Source organism: Ascaphus truei, chromosome 17 (genome assembly GCF_040206685.1).
Source record: "Ascaphus truei isolate aAscTru1 chromosome 17, aAscTru1.hap1, whole genome shotgun sequence".
NCBI classification, from domain to species: Eukaryota; Metazoa; Chordata; class Amphibia; order Anura; family Ascaphidae; genus Ascaphus; species Ascaphus truei.
This window is the reverse complement of record NC_134499.1, coordinates 34565934-34586442: the sequence shown is the minus strand read 5'-3', so window position 1 is coordinate 34586442 and position 20509 is coordinate 34565934. Positions and strand designations below refer to the sequence as shown.

Below are 20509 nucleotides of genomic sequence, written 5' to 3'. Positions count from 1 at the left end.
AAACTTCGTAAATAAGATTCTTCTACTTGAAAGGGACAGAGGTCGGGGGGAGGGGGGAATCAAAAATAATTGACTGAGTAAATGGCTTGATGCAGATTGCTAGATATATACGGCTAGATTTACCAAGCTATGCAAGCAGTTGTATGTATTTGTGTCAATGCTATTAAGGTGAATGTCAGTATTACAAATATGCAGTAACTAACTATTTACTAAGCATGGCAAAAAGCCTTTTTTGTGCAAAAGTGTTGACCAGAAATCTCATTTTAAATTGTGTTTGGGTACTATGCACTAACCTGACATTTCAAAAAGTGCATCAAAATCATCCAAACGCCCTAAATAATCTGTTTATAGTGTTAGCGCAGAATTAAGTTGTTATGTATCAACCCAAACATTTTATTTGACCCAGCACGGATGTTCCATTATTATAAGTTAACAAAATGTATTATTTTCACAGTATCACAGTATGTTTTTTTTTAAATAAATAATATGACACTAATAATTGATATTTACTAATACGAGTTATACATAAAATATACAGCTCATTCTGTTTCTATGCAGTTTCAAGGCTGTTATTGCTTTTTAGCACTGACATTTGGACGCACATGTTTTTATTAATATAACCTTAGTACATTGGGACCCCCAGTCGGACAGCAACCCACCCAGACTCAAAATGCCAAAAATATGGGACCGGAAATGAGAGAAAAACACATATTTGTTAGTTTATACAAATCCTTCCAGTGTTTCATGCTTCCTATTTCCCCCTATGCCTATTTGAATCCTGCTTTAATGAGCGTTATTTTTGCTGTGTACAGAATAATACATTCCAAGCTATTCAGGTTTATAAGGCTTTTATTCAATCTCAAAAACAATATTATAAAGCAATCAAAATCTTATTTTGCATGTGTGCCCTTGCCATAGACTTAATCTTCTTAAGTGTTTCATTATTCCGCAATATTTGCCGGTTGCATGTATTAATGTTAATCTTTTGATCTCCATATTAGCTACCACCTGCAACTAATTTATTGTCTAATGTTTTGCTTTGTTTGACCTGCATCGTATATATATATAATAACGAAATAAAAGTAAGCTGGCAGATTGTGTATGCATCTTTATATGTTTTTTTTTTATTTTTTTGCTGTTAGGTTATTTTTATGGTTTGGAAAGTAATTCCCAACCTTAATTGAAATTCATGTTTCATTAATTGCATTTTAGCCAAAAAGAAACAGAAACAGCTTATAAACAAACGGCAGTGTTTGTGGAGCTATTACATGGATAGTCTAGAAGAGGAGTGGCCAACTCCAGTCCTCAAGGGCCACCAACAGGTCAGGTTTTAAGGATATCCCTGCTTCAGCACAGGTGGCTCAGCCAATGACTGCACCACTGATTGAGCCACCTGTGCTGATGCAGGGATATCCTGAAAACCTGACCTGTTGGTCACTCCTAGTCTAGAACACCAAGGCATCAAATCTAATAAACAACATTGTAGGTTCGCAGCTTCAAAATGAAAGCAATTATATTTGATGTGTATGTCTTCAAACCACCTACAGGTCAACCGTGTAACAGTGATCCAGTCCAATGCGTAGAGCACAATCTGAAGAAACACTGGTCTCGTTCTTCATCACACATTTAATATGGTGTTCGTTGCAGGTATGTGAGTGACCAGGTCATATCTGCCAGCTAACTCAAGTTTAATGGTGTAACAGTGATCCGGTCCTGGTTTTCTGTTCCCATTTGCTGGCCTGTTAGCAATTTTGGTATCATAGAGTAAGAGCAATAGAAAGACTGTACCGGATCATTATCCCGCATTTTGACTTTGCTGTTTGTAACGTAATAATGATGGCGCCATCATGAGTCAGCCAGTAAGTAGCGGGTGTTCTTGAATCCAGTGTTCCTGGAGAGATACAAATGTAACCCTCCACGCCCAGCCCCAAGGGAGGTCACACCAGTGTCCCTTATATTGGTGACTGAGAGGGCATTCTCTTTTTCAGGGTGCAGGATCTGGGCGGCTGGGCGAGGATGTAGAAGATAGAAATGATGGGCGCCAGTAACTTTTGTAGTACAAACAACACCCTTTATTTGCACCCCTTGACAACATGACTTTGTTTCCGTTCAGTTGTTTGTACTCTTGTTAGTTGCATCCCCGGGGCCCTCACTTAACCCCCTGGGCAAGTGCAGACACTGGCAGGTGTTTGGATTAACTGACCCGTCCCCGTTCTGCAGAACGGCCGTTATGCTATCTCACTATGAGCCCCTTCTTGGGCGCCGTCTGACTCAATATGTATAGTGGATCTATATCCCACGTTGAAAGCTGTTAAATCTACTGGGCCCTGTACCTCCTACATCCTTTTTGCTACTCGGCCATGTTATACGTTGACAGAAAGCGCTTCACAGGTAGAGTCCCGGAAATTTTTCAGATTGGTAAATTACCCAAATTTGGAAAACAACATTTTGGGAAAACAGGTTTTTTTTTGTTGAGTCTGTCACACTCTATCTCCTAAGCTCTCCGAGAGTAATTTTCGGGAAAATTGGCAGAGTTCCCAAATTTTGGCTCTAAAATATTGTGCCAAACATTTTTTGACTACAAACTTTTGATTGTCTGGTCCTGTTACATAACAATGATATAAAGAGTACCTGTCAGGAAAATGCTCAGATTTTTACATTTCCATAATTTCAATATCTTCAAATCTCTGAATCCCCCCAACATTTCCCCAAATCTGCCCCATTCTCCATCTCCTACAACCTCTATGAAGCTCTGCCATGTAATATATTGATGGAAAACTGTTTGAGAGAACATTCAAGGAGAATAAAAAACACGTAGAAAATATAGCGTCTAACATTTCACGCATCATTCTTGCATTTGTTTTCTTACAAAAAAAAAAACAAGTGTGTGTGAGGTAAGAGAAATCATTTTTCATTAGAGGAAAAACCCCCCACAATTCCTGCCTATGTAGATGGATCAACTGAAGCAGAATTATGAGTTAAAAACATCTTCATGAGTTTTTTTAAAAATAAAATTCACAGCCTGTTTCCTAGAATGTTACCCGTATTTATAAATGGCATCTGGCCAAATGTCTAATATTATACATTTAAGGTAAATCAGATCGTCCGCAAAATGTCTAGTTAACGTGCTCAGGTTGTAAGGTCCCAATCCCGGCGTGAAGGGGTTTGCAATTGATTTCCATGGGCCTTTGGAGAAGTTAACACACTCTTTGTGATTGGATGCCTTTATTTAAACACACTCTATTCCAGAACATCTCTGCTTTCATTGTAGCTTTGAATCATGTTGGCTGTTACTGCCAGTTAATCATACCAATTAATGCATTTGCCACATACGCCAGGCTATGCCTAATTAAAAGAAACAAGAGGATCATACACACACATCAACATTTGGCTTTAGCTGCCTCTATGATCTAAATGGGAAGCAGCCTCTGTGCTGAGATACACGTAGCAGGAGGGGGGGAAATAATAGCACTAAAAACAAAAGATGGCCTTTCTTTCTTAAAAAAAAATACAGTTTAAGTTCCACTTTCCATCTAATGTATGTGAACAGCGCTGCCAAAGTAATTGGATACATTATACTAGAAATGCTTTAGATGTTATATAGTACAATTCCAAAGTGTGCAGAAACAGTTTCAGGCAAGGGGAGTCTATATATACTCACATGTAATTGCAATTAAAGCAGGAGGTCAACCAACATTCTATGGACTATATTACATACATAAAATATGGCCGAACTTATTTGCACAAGCTGCTACATTATGTCTCTCTCTCCCTATAGATAGAAGCAGTTTGTTTTGCAGTTAAAGTGTCCTACGGCTGTAATCAAAAAACCCTCAGTTAAAGTGTCTTGTAGAGTTGTGGAGACCTCACAGATCTGTCCTTGTTATGTGCTGATAATGGACAGACCTGTGAGATATGGACCATTTCATATATTGTACCTATGAAGAACTCAATTGTTACCTAGTTACATAATTAGATACATAGTAGATAAGGTTGAAAAAAAAAAGACTTATGTCCATCGTGTTCAATATTTTAAGTGGGTGAGATACTTGTCCTATATTTATAGTTCGTAGAGCTGCTAACATTTTTCTCTTTTAACATTTAACATATTATAGGTCAACCCCCTTATAACGCTGTGCTTGGGGTCCAAAGAATCACATTGTGTTAGAAATAATATACAATTGTATGCATTATACAGTAAAGTATTTAAGATGCCAATAATCGTGTTGTAAAGTATTCATAAATACGAAAATTGGGAGCCACGCTTGCATCGCGTTATAAGCGGATCCGCGTTGTAACGGATCGCGTTATAACGGGGTTGAGCTGTATTTTCATTTATAACAGAAATGTTATCATGATCGTTATTTTGGAAACCGTTCTTTGCATAAATGAACTGTAAACCTCTTGGCAAGCATATGGCTATGGCCCCGTCACTGCGTGCACACGTGCGTCGGAGCGCCTGGTGGCATGTGCACCAGTTTAAGCCGCGATTTGTGTTCTAGTGGTCACGATGGGACGCGCGTCCAGAGAAGAGCAGGGGCAGCAAAGACAAGATTTTTGGCGGGCCGTGGCCATGATGTCACGCGGCTGGTTCGCCCTCATTGGCTGAACTGCTACTGTGATGTGGTCATCACTCGGTCACCACGTCCCCAAAGACAAAAATCTAGTCTTTTGGGAAAGGCGGCCGCACATCGTGCTTTCTGCAGCCACGCGCAGGTAGTGACTGGGGCCTGCCCCATAGAGGGGCGTATGTTGTTCCCGCCATGCACGCCATACCGTGCGCAGCCGTAACCACTGGGACCGAGGCCGAAGACCTAGTAAGGTGATGCCTAAAAATGAAAAGCAAGATGAAATCACATTTTGAGGCAAGCCAGTCATTCCCATGATCCCACCTGGATTGAAAAGTACAAATGTAATGTCGTTTTATTTCGGTTTTAAATCTAGGGAAATTAACACTAACATTAAAAGAAATTGCAGTACTTATTTAGGATCTAAAACCTGAGATGCTCCAAGACGAACTCATTAAGGTCTAACAAGACCTTATTATGATGTGTCATAATATATCAATAATGAATTAAAAAAAAAAAAGACATGCAAATTGACTCAAACATTTCTTTGGGGACTGTGTAAAGAATGATTTTTTTATAACAAATTGAAAGAGTGCGTCCCTTAGAATATTTATTTCTCACCTAAAGTCATTAGTGGCATAGGTTGGACTACGGCGCCGGTCCACCCGGCTGCCCGCGCGTGCAGCGACTGGCGGCGCGTGCAGCGACTGGCGGCGCGTGCAGCAACTACAGCGGCGGTCAGTGGTCTGTAGGGGGGCGGGGCTATGACGTGGTGCGCGGTAATGATGGGGCCCTGCCATCGGTTGCACACCGCCACGTGACCGCGTCATGGCACGGGAAGATAAAATTATTGTCTTCCCTGCCAGCGTACGCGTCACAGTGCTTTGCGCGCCCACACGGCCACTGGGGCCTGGCCCATAGAGGGCTGTGGCATGCGCGCCGGCGTGACTACCGGGGACTCAGCCTTGGGGCCATTATTGCCGTTCTTACATTTGGTACGCGTTTTACTTATTCTTTGTATGGTGTGCGTGTAGTGGGAGTGCCAAACAATGCCGGGGAGGCCTGGAAATGGTTGTGCTACGGTTTGCAGTTTCTAGCTGTAATATTTATCTTGCTTTTACAAGTATATCCCTAAATATGGTGGTATAATGAGCCTGGGAATAAAGGACTAGTGGGGGTACCAGAGTAGCCAACAGATGAGGCAGTGTTTGTCTGGAAAAATGACCCGGTGATGGCTTTTTCATGTGGCAATGTGTGTCATATTTAGTACGGTTGTGTGGTGATATGGAATTAAAGTGTTCAATAAATATCATGATGACGACTTTGGTCTCTTACTGACAATAACAGCACTCTGCAGTGTGACAATGGAAAGCTGCATACTTATTGCAGGTTCAAAGTAACCAAATGGTATTTTATATAGAAAAATAGTTTACCACAGGGGTGGGCAACTCCAGTCCTCCAGAGCTACCAACAGGTCAGGTTTCCATGGATATCCCTGCTTCAGCACAGATGGCTCAATCAGTGGCTCAGTCGGAAACTGAGCCACTGATTGAGCCATCTGTGCTGAAGCAGGGATATCTGTAAACCCTTATCTGTTTGGTGGCCCTTGAGGACTGGAGTTGTCCAATCAACTACTGAGCCATTCATAGAGCCACCTGTGCTGAAGCAGGGATATCCTGAAAACATGACTTGTTGGTGGCCCTTGAGGACTGGAGTTGTCCACCCGGGGTTTACCAGGAAAAAATACATTGAGTCTTATCCCTTGTATTCAAGTACGTCCTGGGAATGCAAATGGTCTTCTATGTCCCCATCACTGTTTCATTTCCAGGTTCCATGGTCAAGATGACCATTACATGAGTAAGTAGGACTCTGACACAACTGGGAATTTTCAGAGGATTATAAAATGTGTATAAGGCCGTGGTTATATTAAAAGTTAGAAAACAAAAGCCAAGGAGGCAACGCACGGCCATAGACCACGCGTGGGCATGCACGAGAGCGCCGAGGCGGCTGATGTGTGGCAAGACAAAATAATTTGATTTTGCCGCGCGACGGCCAGGTCACGTGTGTGGTTCAGCCAATGAGGGTGAACCACTCACGTGATGACACGGGCACGCCCTCGCCCCCGCCCCCGTCGCGCAACCCTGCAGGCCACGGATCGCTTCTAGTACAGGCGCGCGTGACATCATGTGCTCCGTCGCGAGCGCGCCTGTACTATGTCCGAGGCCTAATGTGCAAACACTCCTCACCAGCAAGATATAGAACAAAGGAAGAATTCACTCATAGGACATCTGAATAGTTATTTATTGAGAAGCCACAGTCCTCACACTTTTACAACTGTAGGCTTTTGTAAGGCAAAAGCTAGATGGATCCACTATTTTACACAGAAAAAAAAAAAGCTTCTCGAGGGGACCCTGGTGACATGCAATTACTGGTTAAAATGCAATGTACATGGCAGATATAAAAACAATTGTCAAACACAAAGTAATGTAAATCAAGGTTACAATCTACTGAAATAAGTATTGTATATTATTATAAACACAGTTTATAGTCTAAGATTGTTATTAAAGTTGTCTTTTTTTAAATTTTTATTTGTACATACACTTTTATTAAAACCTAAACAAAATGTAACATTTAAAGAGTAGACCTCAACATAAAACTTCTTTGAACTGTAACTTGTTCGGTTCGGATGTAGCTCATCATGACAAGATTAAACAGTTGTGGTTTCAGAATACTAATCCATTGATATGTAACCTCTACTTAACTAACAGAATGTTCAAGTAAAAGTGCGTGATTTATAAACAAGAATGGATTCAATCTCAGGTTTTAATGAGTCACCATAGTTAAACCTCGTTGGGTGTAGCCTCACTCGTCTTTAAAAACAAAGCCTATATCATTCATTTGAGCAGTTGGCATCCACGCAACATAAATGAAATTACTGGAGTCACTCATTTTAACAACAATTTACCATCAATGTATATACATTACAGTAATGAAGCATTGTAACAGGGACACACCTAGCATGTTTCCTATATATTTCGTTTAACAGTATTAAACAATGGTGCTCTATATTGCTTATGGACATATAGATTTGAAGTTAGGAAACCCATGGACCAAATGTAGGTGCTTATGTCATTATCACACAGCTAAAATGGCAATCCTATTGGTAAAATTGTTATGGGCATTTAGAGCGGACAGAAAATTCCCTAATGTGGCTAACAGAATAACACACATGCACTGGTTACCAGGCTACATCCAAGTGGGCCTCTAAAACAACACATTTAATCATCCTCCTCATCCTCTTCATCGCTGTCTTTCATAGTTATTCCTTGAAGGCCGCCTCCCTCGCTAACGGAAGCCGTAGCCTCTTCCACGGTCAGTCGGTTTCTGATGGTGTCGTACGTCTTGCTGTTTAACGTCGAGTCCAGCACACCTTGTAATCGGAAATCTCTGTAGGTTTTCTGAACCGAATGAGAAAAAAAAAAGAGAAAAGAAACGCAATGAGTGACATTGTTAAACAAAGGGCATATCTAGAGAATATCTTGTAGCCCATGGTTTCTCTTTGATTCGGGTTATTATTGCGTGTGCGTGCGTAACTCCTCCCCTATGTCCTCCAGGCTCCTTTTAACCAGTCCCCAATTAGAAGCTAATGGAAGTGGGGCAAAATAGGTGAAAATTAGCTTGATACATTGATGCTGAGAGAGATGTTTTAAATGCTTCTTTTCACACCAATTTCACTGCAAATGTACTATTTTTACAGCTTCATACATGGCCCTACTACAACACATTTACTGTAAGTTCCCAAAAGGCACAATTTATTAGCAACTCTTGTTTTATAGGGTGATGAGTCCCTTTACTTTCCTGTGATATTAACCCTTCAATGCCTAAATGCCATCCACACATAAACACACCTAATTGGGTTACCAAGTAGCGCGCCCAGTGAACCTACACATTTTCTTTGTACTAGATTTTTTGTATCCATCCTAACAACGAAGTTGTTTGTACTGTACTTTATTTATCTTGCTCATGTCATGATACAGAATACTGGAAAATAGGCTAGCATGCATCAACATAGAAAGCAGTCGTCACATTACATTTTATCGGAAATTTCTCTTGCACGTATTTCCCTTCGCGGTTCCCCTAATCTGGGATATATTTTAATATCCTGCTACGCAGGCAGCCCAAAAGAGATGCAATGATTGACATCGTCATTTCAGCGTGTCCTAAGTTAAAAGGACAAAGTCTTCTTACTTGGTGTACCATTAAATGTTGCTGTTGCTATTTTACTTTGTTTAAAGTGCAATACAGGTAGTCCTCGTTATCCAACGTTTCACTTTACAACGAATGGCATATCCAACGCTTTACAATGCAACCCTACGGGCCATTTTTCGACGCCTGAATGCGTTATCCAACGCTCCTTGCCACTGATTAAAATGGGACTCACTTTACAACGGTTTCACTATCCAACGCTACTCTCCAGAATGGATTCCGTTGGATAACCGAGGACTGCCTGTATAGAATATGCTGATGTGGTACAAATACCAAACAATGATGATAATAATCAGAATTTAAAAAAAAACCCTCTGCAAAGCTTAATTTGAATAAAAAGTTGATTGTAAGCTGTTTAAACAAAGGATGCCTCCAGAATACTTAGCAAAGATAGGCAGATATTGGTTACTTTCAAAAACATTTACTTAAACACTTGATAATGTACTTCTCTTTTTGCTTTATAGAAACCAGCAAGTGAAAAAGGTAATTCCATAGCAAAGTGGTTAAATCTTTAGTATTAAAGTAAGATATATATACTGTATCTTACATTATCTCTCTACACCAGGGGTGGCCAACTCCAGTCCTCGAGCTACCAACAGGTCAGCCTTTCAGGATATCCCTGCTGTTAGCATAGGTGGCTCAATAAGGGGCTCATCTGTACTGAAGCAGGGGTATCCTGAAAACCAGACCTGTTTGTGGCTCTTGAGAACTGGAGTTGGCCACCCCTACTTCTACACAATGCAATTCAACATGCATTCTATAAACCACTGAAAGTGCTATGTAAACACACAGAAACAATTTCAGAGCTGATGGGGCCTACAGTATATTGCTTTGCAAAACATAAAGAGTTAAAGCTGCTGTGAACAGGACGTACGTCAAAGCAACTAAAGAATTGTAATCATGCGTCATATATAAAAGTTGGACACGTCATCCTACAACCCACTTTAACAGATTTGCGTTCACGAAGATTGGTGACAAAGCATCTAATTATATGCAATGTCTAACTTCCAAGAAAAAAAACAACACATCATCATAAACCAGATCAAGTTGTATGTCTCAAAACACCGGCATCGTTCTTATTTTCAATGAGTCTTATAAATACAAGCGCTTGTTAAGGCAAATTCAAAATCTTTCAAGCCATGTACTGTATTGCTGATATTATTCTGTATATGTATAATACTTCTAATATTCCTGATGCAGAATTGAGAACAATCACTTTAAAAAGCCAGGACTCAGAATTGATCTCACCCAATCTAAATGAGAAAGGTTAAAATCAAATATATGGCGTTTCTTTGCCGCTTGAAACATCGGTCACGTAGCACTAAAATAATTTATTAATGACCTGAAATTGCCATGTGAGGATAAGACTGTATAAACATTTTAAAAGTACTAAAAAGCACCAAATGATATTAAAATGGTCCAACCTGTATTTACTTCCCTCCTGTGATCTTGTTTCATATAAACTACTGCGATTTCACACTGAAATAATTATCATTTGTCCACGACGCGCACACACAGGAATAAAAATATACTTCCAGGGTATGTTATCTCACCTTTGTGATCTCTTATAGTTCACTGTAAACACCCATTGTAAGAGAAACGACTTCAGCTAATTACAGTATGAGAACAATATCCATTTGCATTTAGTTTAATGATCATGGAATACATTAAAACATACTGTGAAGAAATATTTGCATCAAAACCAAACACAGAAACATTCTCTTTTATGGCTGAATCTGCTCTTCTGATTATTGAAATGCTTGGGAAAATATGATGGTTTAAAATACATATAAAGTGAAAACAAATATCTGAATTCATCAAATATTCAAATGTTAACTTACTAGTAGATATAGCTTTCATTTAAATTTTGTTAATTATTTTTGTTCAACAAAATTATATTTTCCTTTCACTTTTTTAGCCTTTATTTTAGGCAGTTATTGTTACCATTCTGTAAATATTATATATTCTTTTAGATCCTGTAACATATTTTAAAATGGAATTTAATGAGCAAAAAATATTTGGATTAGACAAATACAAACTTGCCAATAAATCATTTGGATTTATTATAGACATCAATTGTTAATTGTAGCATTGTTTTTTTTTTTTTTTATCTATTTTGTAAAATCGTGTATATATATATATATATATATATATATATATATATATATATATATATACGATTTTACAAAATAGATTAAAAAAATATATATATATATATAATATATATAAAGACTGATATATCCATATTATTGATCTACATTACCAAAGAGGAACCGAAATAATGTATGCAGGTAATTATAGTTACAGTAACATCAGGCATAGGACTTACCTTAACAACCCTAATAAGTGTTTTCAGCTGATATATGTGGAGCTGTAAGTCCATGCGATCGGTCAGCCACGTGCATACAACATTCATTGAGCTGGTATACCATTGCTGCAAAACAGACACAATTTCTCCAGACATACAATAATAACCACAAAACATGGTCAGAACAAAGTACATACAATATCAAACTCATGATTTCATTTTATTAAGTCATGTCAGTTTACCGTATTTTTCTCTAGTCTTGATAATACCACTGATTTTGCATGGAAGTTTCAACACTCCTCTATAGCCATAACATGGTCAATTCTAAACAGCATTGTTTTTTTGCATCAAGAATCCCTCCATCAATTACCAAGAATGGCACAAGATGAAATGAATCAGTTATTGGGTGGTTGAATACGCTGGCGACTCACCTTTTCCAGACGTTCCAAATTAAAGTTGTACACCTTGAGTCACATGGTCTATGGCAGGGGTGGCCAACTCCAGGTGAAGACTGAGCCACCTGTGCTGAAGCAGGGATATCCTGAAAATCTGAACTGTTGGTGGCCCTTGAGGACTGGAGTTGCCCACCCCTAGCCCATAGCATGTGTTCTATCTTCAATAAAAAAATAAAACGATTAATACATACTCGTACAGGATTTCCTTGGCTTGAAGTACACCAAATCAAATGTTCAATGGAAGGAATTGGCTTGCTTTGGATGTACAACTTGTCAATTTACGTTAAATTACCAGAAAAATAGGAAAAAAACATATACATACGAATGAGCTTTGATCAAGCTGTTCGAATCATACTTTGCTCTATGTGAGTTAATTTTGCTTCTTGCCTGTGAAAAATGCTTGGAGCTGTGTGGCGGCGGCGGCCTGCCACCCTGCAGTGCAGGAAGTCTCTCTGGGCACCAGGGTTCTATAATACTGTTCATATATTCATTTATTTATTTATTTTACGCTGACAAACATCAGAACAGTTTTACAATTTGTCGGCGCACACAATCCACTGGCACAAAACTCTCGTTCACGAACATGCCTCAATTATATATATATTAAAATAAAGAACTGTCCACAAGATAGCACTAAAATTAGATAAATAGAATAGAGATGTATCTTATTTAAACTGAGCAATATGCCCCATTAATCGTCAAATACTCTGCATCATAGATAATATGGGCTGTACAAACCGTGCTTGCTTGTATTTTATTACAAATAGTCCGCTTTTTAACTTTCCATCTCTACATTTGTATATGGCTTGTACGACATTTAATTCGCAGATGTCAACCTCCAAGGGACCAAAATCCGTGAAATCCAGTGGCTGTTGATGGCCAAAAAATGTAAATGGCAAAGTACAGATTTTTTTCTTATTGAGACCCCACCGACGTCTCTACGGCACCGCGGCTGCTAAAAACGAGACCATCCATTTCTGGTATGGCTAGGGCTGTTTGTTTTAAATGACACTTCATATTTATGTAAAAATCTAGTAAGCAGAATATATATGTTTTTAAAGGTTTCAGCTCAATGTTAAAAATAACCACAAGGCTCAGTGGAAACATACAGTAAAATAACACAAATGGTGCCGATTCTTCTTCGCCAGGCATCTTGTTATTTTGTTGCGTGTATTACTGCTGGGAGGCGCTATGTATATAGATGGCGCTATACTCCTATAAACTCACCTGCTGGTGTCGTATTCCCTTGTTTACATCACCCTAAGCGCTTCTATATAGTCCAAAAAGGCAATTCGGGACTTTTTAGGCCAAAACCCCTTATTTACATAAAAGGGGATTTTCTGTCTGAAAACGTCCCGAATGGCTGCTTGGGACTATATCAAATAAGGCCCTAAGAGTGTCTTCATAAATACATGAGTTCATTCATTTGTACTTAAATGACAAATTCAACAACACACTGAAATATTCACGGAGCCCCATGAAATCTACAATTGCACCTATCAAAAATCAGTGTAATATCTTTTCATTCGAATAGAAAGTTGACTGTAAGTTTAAATTGTAACTATTGCAAACTCCCATTACAATCGGCTCTTAGAGAAGAAATAGAGATAGTTCTATCATGTAATGGCACTTTGGCTTTTGTATGTACATTACTAAATATTAGTGTTCTAGAAAAACTATAGCATGGAAATTGCCTTTTAATAGAGCATTTTGTATCATCGGTATTTCTGCGCAGTAGTTGTTGAATTGGTTTCTTAATGACGAACGCTACAAGATCTCCCGAAAATTAGTAATTTCCCAAATAAACCATTACATACTCAAACAACTAGTAACAGTACATACACTACTGATAGTTGGTCAAAGTTATTGGTTTGGTACATTACATATAAAAACGGTACTCATCATCTATCTTACTTTTCTCAGGTGTAGCAAAACAAAACTTGTTTCCAGATTTTTGGCAGACTACATAAATGCAGAACTCGCATAGAGATTGTCTGTGAGTTAAAGAAAATGTTCATGTTTTCATTTTTTTGGCCCTTTTCTGAGACTGTTACCTTAGCCCAGTGTTTTTCAACCAGGGTTCCTAGGAACCCCTGGGTTCCGCGGGCATCCGTAGAGGGTTCCCTGGTCATTTGAAAATTGCATCAAATACAGAAGAATTTACAATGCATCTGATCACAGAGTTGCTATTAGAGATGGTTGGAGGTTCCTCAGAATTTCACGTAGGGTTCCTTAACATAAAAAATGTTAGAAACCACTGCTTTAGACCTTCCACTACAAGAGGCCAGGAATGTTTGGCAGTGGAGATTGTGTCGAGCTTCTCTGGTAGTAACTGGTGTACCAAAGTTGGTATCTCCCATCAACAGCTCATATTAAGCAAGGTTAAAGGACCAATTCAAGTCATATCATTTCTGTTCATATTAGTCTGTCACCGTTACAAATGCTATATAATGTATACATACACTTTCTGTATTACTGTAAATGTTTCCGCTAGAATATAGTAAGTCGTTTCAGAAAGTAATCTAACTGTAGAATGGGAATTGGTTTCTTTTTTTGTTTCATTGCAATCTATATATAATGGTAAAATATATTTTATAATACTATAAAACTTTACATCTTTTAGACTTTCATCTGTGTTAAATTCCTTTCCCTTTTTTTATCACGAGTGCACAAGGTATGTCATCTGTGGTTATTTTAGTATAGTAAAATAAAGCTTTGGCGTTTGGTCAAATATTAAGGATAATGTGTTTATCTGAATCACATCCAGTGTATAAATCACTTACAAACTTACAAGCATTGATGCACAAGCAGCCTAGTCTCGCTTTTCTGCCAGCACTTTGTATACATAGACGTAGAAATACTAAATGTCATCTACAATTATAATGCAAGTTAACAATCAATGGGGGTTATGCACAAAGCAGTGATAAGTGTTTTTAAGTGAGATAAATGCCTTTATTTCTCAATATTGCGTGCAGCGCGATTCACAAAGCAGTGATAACACTGCAGTATCGCGCTTAAAAGGCTTTTTATCATCAAAACACAGTCATTGCTAAAAAATTTGCACCATAAATTGCGCCATAAAGCATTTATCTCACTTAAAAACACTTATCACTGCTTTGTGCATAACCCCCAATGTATTACTACTATAAATGTTTGGTTATATTTGTAAATTCAGAGATTCAGTGCACATTATTGTGAATTATATCAGGCAGATTCCTACAATGGCAGATAGTACATTCTTAACCAAGTAGTCCAAAGGAATCTAAAATGTGTTTATAATCCAGTTACTGAGCAAACATTTATTTATTATACCGTATTCTCACCATACTTTAATTAGTTTACTTAGGCTGATCAAATACTCCTTTTATTGGTCAAAACACTTATTTTTGAAGTGTAAAGTGTGAGCAGTGAGCTTTAGAGAGAGAGTCATGAAATTATGAACGCGGAAATGGAAAGGCCACCATGTGAACCCTCTTATGGGTTGGTGACCCATCAGAAGACACCTAATGAAATTTGACACTTCCTTCGCAAGTCGGCAGATCTCCAGAAGAGAGTATGTATCCATTAATAGGAGATCATGTCCTGCCTATATGCACAGACAGAAGCAAGAGCCGGAGCAGGTGTTTAACTACAAGCATTTAATCATCATTTAGATCTTTGGCAACTGCCTCAAAGAATCCGCTAACAAATTATTCTGCCTACACCAAGACACTATAAATAACAATGTTATTCCCTTATCAGTAGGGTTTTTAATCTCACTTTGGCTACTATTTAATATGCTGTGACATGGTCTTCCTCTTGATCTGTAAAACTTACTAATCAGATAGCTTCATCAGATACTATTTTAGTTTTAAAATTTTAATGGGTCGTTTATTTGTCTTCCCACTGAAATGTATGAAGAAAACACAACATATAGTGCTATTTTATACCTCGTTTTGTTGTATGGAGACTATAATTATTAGATTCTGGGGGTCTATTGAGTCCAAGTAATGTTTAGCTCTTAAATTAATAAGAACTGAAGAGACATTGCAAAAAAAAATTAAAGAAAAAAAGAAAAGGATAAATAAATAAATGATGTACTTTAAATGAATAAATCACACGTTGAAAGAAATAACTTAAAATAAAAGTACCATCATGGATTTCAATATATGTTAGAAGCACGTGAGAGGTAAATCTATACCACACACACAAATAATAATTGACATTAAGTTCCATATATTTAAATTCTCGGGTTAGACATGTAAGTGGGCTTTCTGAGATATGTGCCGTTTGATCACAGTATGTTGTCATTTAACAATTAAGAACTCTTTCTTGCATTTTGTATTAAAGCTGCAGTTCAGTTAATATCCTGCATGTGTGTTTTTTTAATAAATCAGTTCTGTAGTAAGAAAAAATACTTTTAGCATTTTCTGTTTTTAAAAAAACAACTTTGAAAGACCAATTTTCTTGTATTCTATTTTAACAGCCATTTGCTAAGGCACTGCCCCTTCATGTCCTGTCACAAGCCCTGGCACACCCCTTTGTCAGCACTGCCCTCCCTCTAGCACATGTCAGTGCAGGAGTGCTCATGAATATTCATGAGCTTCCACTGACAGACAAACAGATTATAAACAAATCCCAGCTTTTAATATGTCACCAAATGTCGACCTATCAATACATGGAGAACGAATTGACTGGCAGCTATATAGTTCTTTAGTTAATTAAAGATTGCACACATGAAACTATTGAAGTAAAAAAATAAATGTAAAAAAAAAAAAAAAAAGAGACTGAACTGCAGCTTTAAAAGCCACTATTTTACCCACTATAAATCAGGTTTGCCACAAGCTTCAGCTTCACAATGCAGCGCCAGCAACCAATTACAAGCCTGTGAGTCCAAAAGTAAAAACATGCTATTCTAATCTTCCATGGGCTTCAGGCTCTCTGCATCCACCTCAGTCCAGAGTCAGTTGCATAAGCGGCTTAATGCAGCAGACTACAACTTTAGGAACACACCTGACAGGGGAGTAAGGAACATTTAAAACAATTAATGTGCTCACTTGCAAGCTCACATTATAGTTCTGGTTCTTGCACTTTCAATACGATAGGATTTTGGGGAGACTGGGGCTGATTTAGTGACATGTCGAGGTGTGTCATTGTTTTTATTTTTTTTTATTAACCCTGTCAGACTTTCAAGTTTTAAACTCACCAAACCTCATAAAAACAAAATAACCCCCGGTAAAAATGGCATATACAGATATATTTTGTTTGTACCGGATATTCCTCTCCAGCGGGCGAGCAAAGTGCTATCAAACGTAAGGTAGCAGATATAACATACTTGTCTCTGAATATATCAATTGCAAAAATTGATATGAATAAATCTGCAAGTTACACACTGACTGTGGCACATTTTAGCAATAACTGTGCCGAGTTCCTCTGCTCTTGAGGAGATGGTGTAATTACACATACACAAGAACATCTGCAAACCCCCATTTCATTTCGTTAGATTTCAATGGAAACGTGACCTCCTGCTCCTTGCCATGAACCTTGAGTTCACACTCATATTTTACATGTTACAGGAAGCCGTCGCGCACCCCGGGGGTGCTGCATACAGAATCTTGTAAACCAGATGCAGCACTGCAGCTTAATGCACCTGAAGAAGCTGTATTCTCAATTCAAAAGCTTACATACTAGTAGCTTAAGGTCCCTTCAGCTTTTGTAAAGAGAAGGACAAAACCAGGAATGCTTATAGGGCTGGGATGTCAGCGGGGAAGCAGGATTACAAGAAACCTGTGACTCTGCCTCTTTCTGCCTTTGCTGGTAGTTTTTTTTTGTGTGTGAACAAGTGCTACACAACAGATTGAAGCTGGTATAAAGGCCTGGGACTGTACAAGAGAACCATGCTGGGTCTCAGCTGTGCTTGCAATTAGCAATAGGCATGAAATGATTATTGTTGTGGTGGCTGATGGCAATCTGAAGTGACAAGTTTTATGAGGAAGTTCTAGTGGAGATGTTCAAGCAAGTAATTTTTTTTTTTATTATTGCAATCCAGTACAACGTAGTTTAGTCAAAGCTATTTTGTGTCACTGAAAAGGCCTTAGAAAAAAGTTGAAAGAATATTTTATGCTTGTAGTGTCTCTGAATTTGTTTTTCTAGGTCAAAGCTAGCGCCCCATTTAGTGTCAGAAATACCCATTTGCCTCAAATTAGCAGAAAGCTTCTAGTTAAGGGCTAGAGATTAAGCATACAAAATTACTCAGCATGTGACTGTGGGGTGCATTTGGGGGTTGAGAAGTCTTTAAAACTGACTACAAGACATTTTATACTTGTGACAAAAGGACATAGTAATCCTACCTGCTTGCTTTAACCACTGTTGTTTGTCTATTATGATGTGTTTTAATGCTCATGAGAGCAAAACTATTGGTGATACTACTCAATTACCATAGTAACTCACACCAGTGACCTCTTATTTCAGTACCGGCTTTCCAACTTGAACCAATCCAAGTATTTCCAATCTATTTAAAATGAAGACATATATTACATTACAAAAACTTCAGAGAAAGAGCTGACTTGTTGTTTGGTACACAGATTTGTTTTGAAATGCCCACAGGGACCCTTTTTAGGAGTTAGCTTTTTGAATTTTAAGGTAACTAAATTCACAATGTCGACGTGTTCATGGGCTCAGTTCTCCTTTATATAGATATTAAGTCACATGTACCGGGAGGCCATCGTACTCGAGATTTATAAACAGTCACTACTCAAAGACAAACCTATCACCACTTCAGTGGGTTTTGGAAGCACTGATCTGGGATCTTTTCCCCACAAAATTCACAATGTATCAATACAATAGAAAAATTATAAATTATAAATTATAATTATATATATATAAAAATAAAAACAATATTACCATTCTTGTGTTCAGTAAGAAAAGACTGCACTCAAGTCCAGTATTAGAAAAGATCTGTATTAGGCATATTGCACAAAAATTGGCCGCCCAAACCAAACCCAATTTTTGTACAATATGCCTAATACAGATCTTTTGGAATACTGGATTTGAGTGCAGTCTTTTCTTACCGGACGCAAGAATGGTAATATTGTTTTTATTATTTGTTTGAGACTAGCACCTGCTTTACATTAGTTACTTTGAGTGCAAGCTATTGATTTTATATATATATATATATATATATATATATATATATATAGCAAACCTCAAATTGTGAGTTTACTGTATGCACTTGTACTTTACAATGATCAACTTCACATTATGCATAATTTGTAATATATTATGTTTTGAGACAGGTCCGGGACAGGACTGAAGTGTTGGTGCAATAAACCTCACTTCTGCACAAGTCCCGCAAGTGTCGTCCAATTGTTCTTTGCTTTTATTATCGCCTGGTGTCGAGCACCCAGGCAAGCAGACACACAGACACACAGACACACACATACTACCACACACACCAACTTTGGAACACATTTTAGAATCCAAATGAAATTTGCACAAAAAAAACTCGATGTTCCAAACATTTCCACCAAATTCCAAATATTTTCCCCATAATTTTTAAAGAATACAAAGCACCACATTTCTTTTGAACCAAAACACCAGTGAAAGTGCCCACCCATACATAGTAAATGTATATATTAGTATGTTTTAGTGGTAATGTAATTGTATTAAGTTTGTATATTAAGTTTCTGTTACTTTAGTAAGTGATAGGTTAATAAACGTAATGATGCATAAGACAACGGTAAATGTACCGTATGTTAAAATGTATGTTTGTTTGGTACAGTATCTGTAATGAAGTTGCCGTCTTGTGCAGAGCTAGCACACAGTTAAGCTAAACCTTTAAATGCTGAAAAGCCCCATTTGATTTTCCATGTGACCCACAGCATTAGAAGGGATTGAATAAGTAAACAGAAGCTGTTGTTACATCCTGGTCAAGACGCAAGGCTACAGGCATTTATACAAAACATCCAGAAAGCTCTCGCTATCCTAGCAACGTAAGTGTTGTGCATATCCCTGTCAATGGAATGAACAGTGAGAAGGAAACTAAACATAACAGACCCCTTGTTGTTTCCAACTCTTTTACATGATATGTGTAATATTTATATTGTTGCTTATGCATTTCAAGGGAACATTTAAATATAAAAGACACAGTATTACAATTCAAGTCATTAAATATGAATGCACATTTTTAATTAAAAAATTCCGGCTGCAATATTTAGGCAGGTTCCAAGTATTATTCTAGGTTTTTTTTTCAACTTGTGCTTTTTACAACTGATTCTTAAATCAAGGTATCAAAATCTACAATGAATGCTATTAGTATCTTTCGGGCTGAAGCTTTTTAAATACCAAAATGTTATTAAAAAAAGTATGAAAGGACTGAACATACTGTACCATGGGTTAGGCAATTATTCTATACACCGTAAATCAGCCAATCGTATTACGATCAGCCAAAAACACACATTACTTGAATAAGGGATTTCAACCAATCACACCCAATCAGGTGCTTTGGGGTATATAGAAAACGTCCCTTAGTCTGGTCTAAAGTATATTATTTCCTATTTTCAAACGGGAGGGCGGGGTCCTCCAGAGTTAAGACACACTCTGTCGAGCCATTGGTTCTCGAGATACTTACCATTTTATGTTAGTTTACCTCCTGGATTTTCAAAGATGGTGCCCGTAGTCATTCAATAGGAAGCCACAACGTCATCCGTTGTGGCTACCTAATGGCCCGTGGGATTTAGCTGCAATTTGGAATTCCTGAATTAGAACTGATACTTTGGCAGCTAAAATGGTAAGTGTCTCGGAAACCCGGGGTTTGTGGCGAGCCGGGCGTTTCAGTTCCCAAGGATGCTCAACTTCTGTAAAAACATCTATGTGAAAAACAATGAGTGGACGAGATCTCTGCTTTTAACCACCAACAAGCCTTGTTTAGGTTT

The 20509-nt window shown here is 38.0% G+C and overlaps 1 protein-coding gene across 36 annotated transcripts in view; it reads right to left on the bottom strand.

Annotated features, from left to right (window-relative positions):
- Positions 1-6850: 6850 nt before the first annotated feature.
- The window catches only part of CADPS (calcium dependent secretion activator), a 312099-nt gene continuing 298440 nt past the window's right edge, over positions 6851-20509 (bottom strand). For all 36 annotated transcript variants that reach the window (XM_075574751.1, XM_075574755.1, XM_075574740.1 and 33 more), the window contains 2 exons: positions 11164-11268; positions 6851-8026 (listed from right to left, as the gene is read on the bottom strand). In XM_075574751.1, coding sequence (XP_075430866.1) covers positions 7847-8026; positions 11164-11268 — 285 coding nt within the window. In that variant the 3' untranslated portion in view covers positions 6851-7846. The remainder of the gene's footprint in view (positions 8027-11163; positions 11269-20509) is intronic.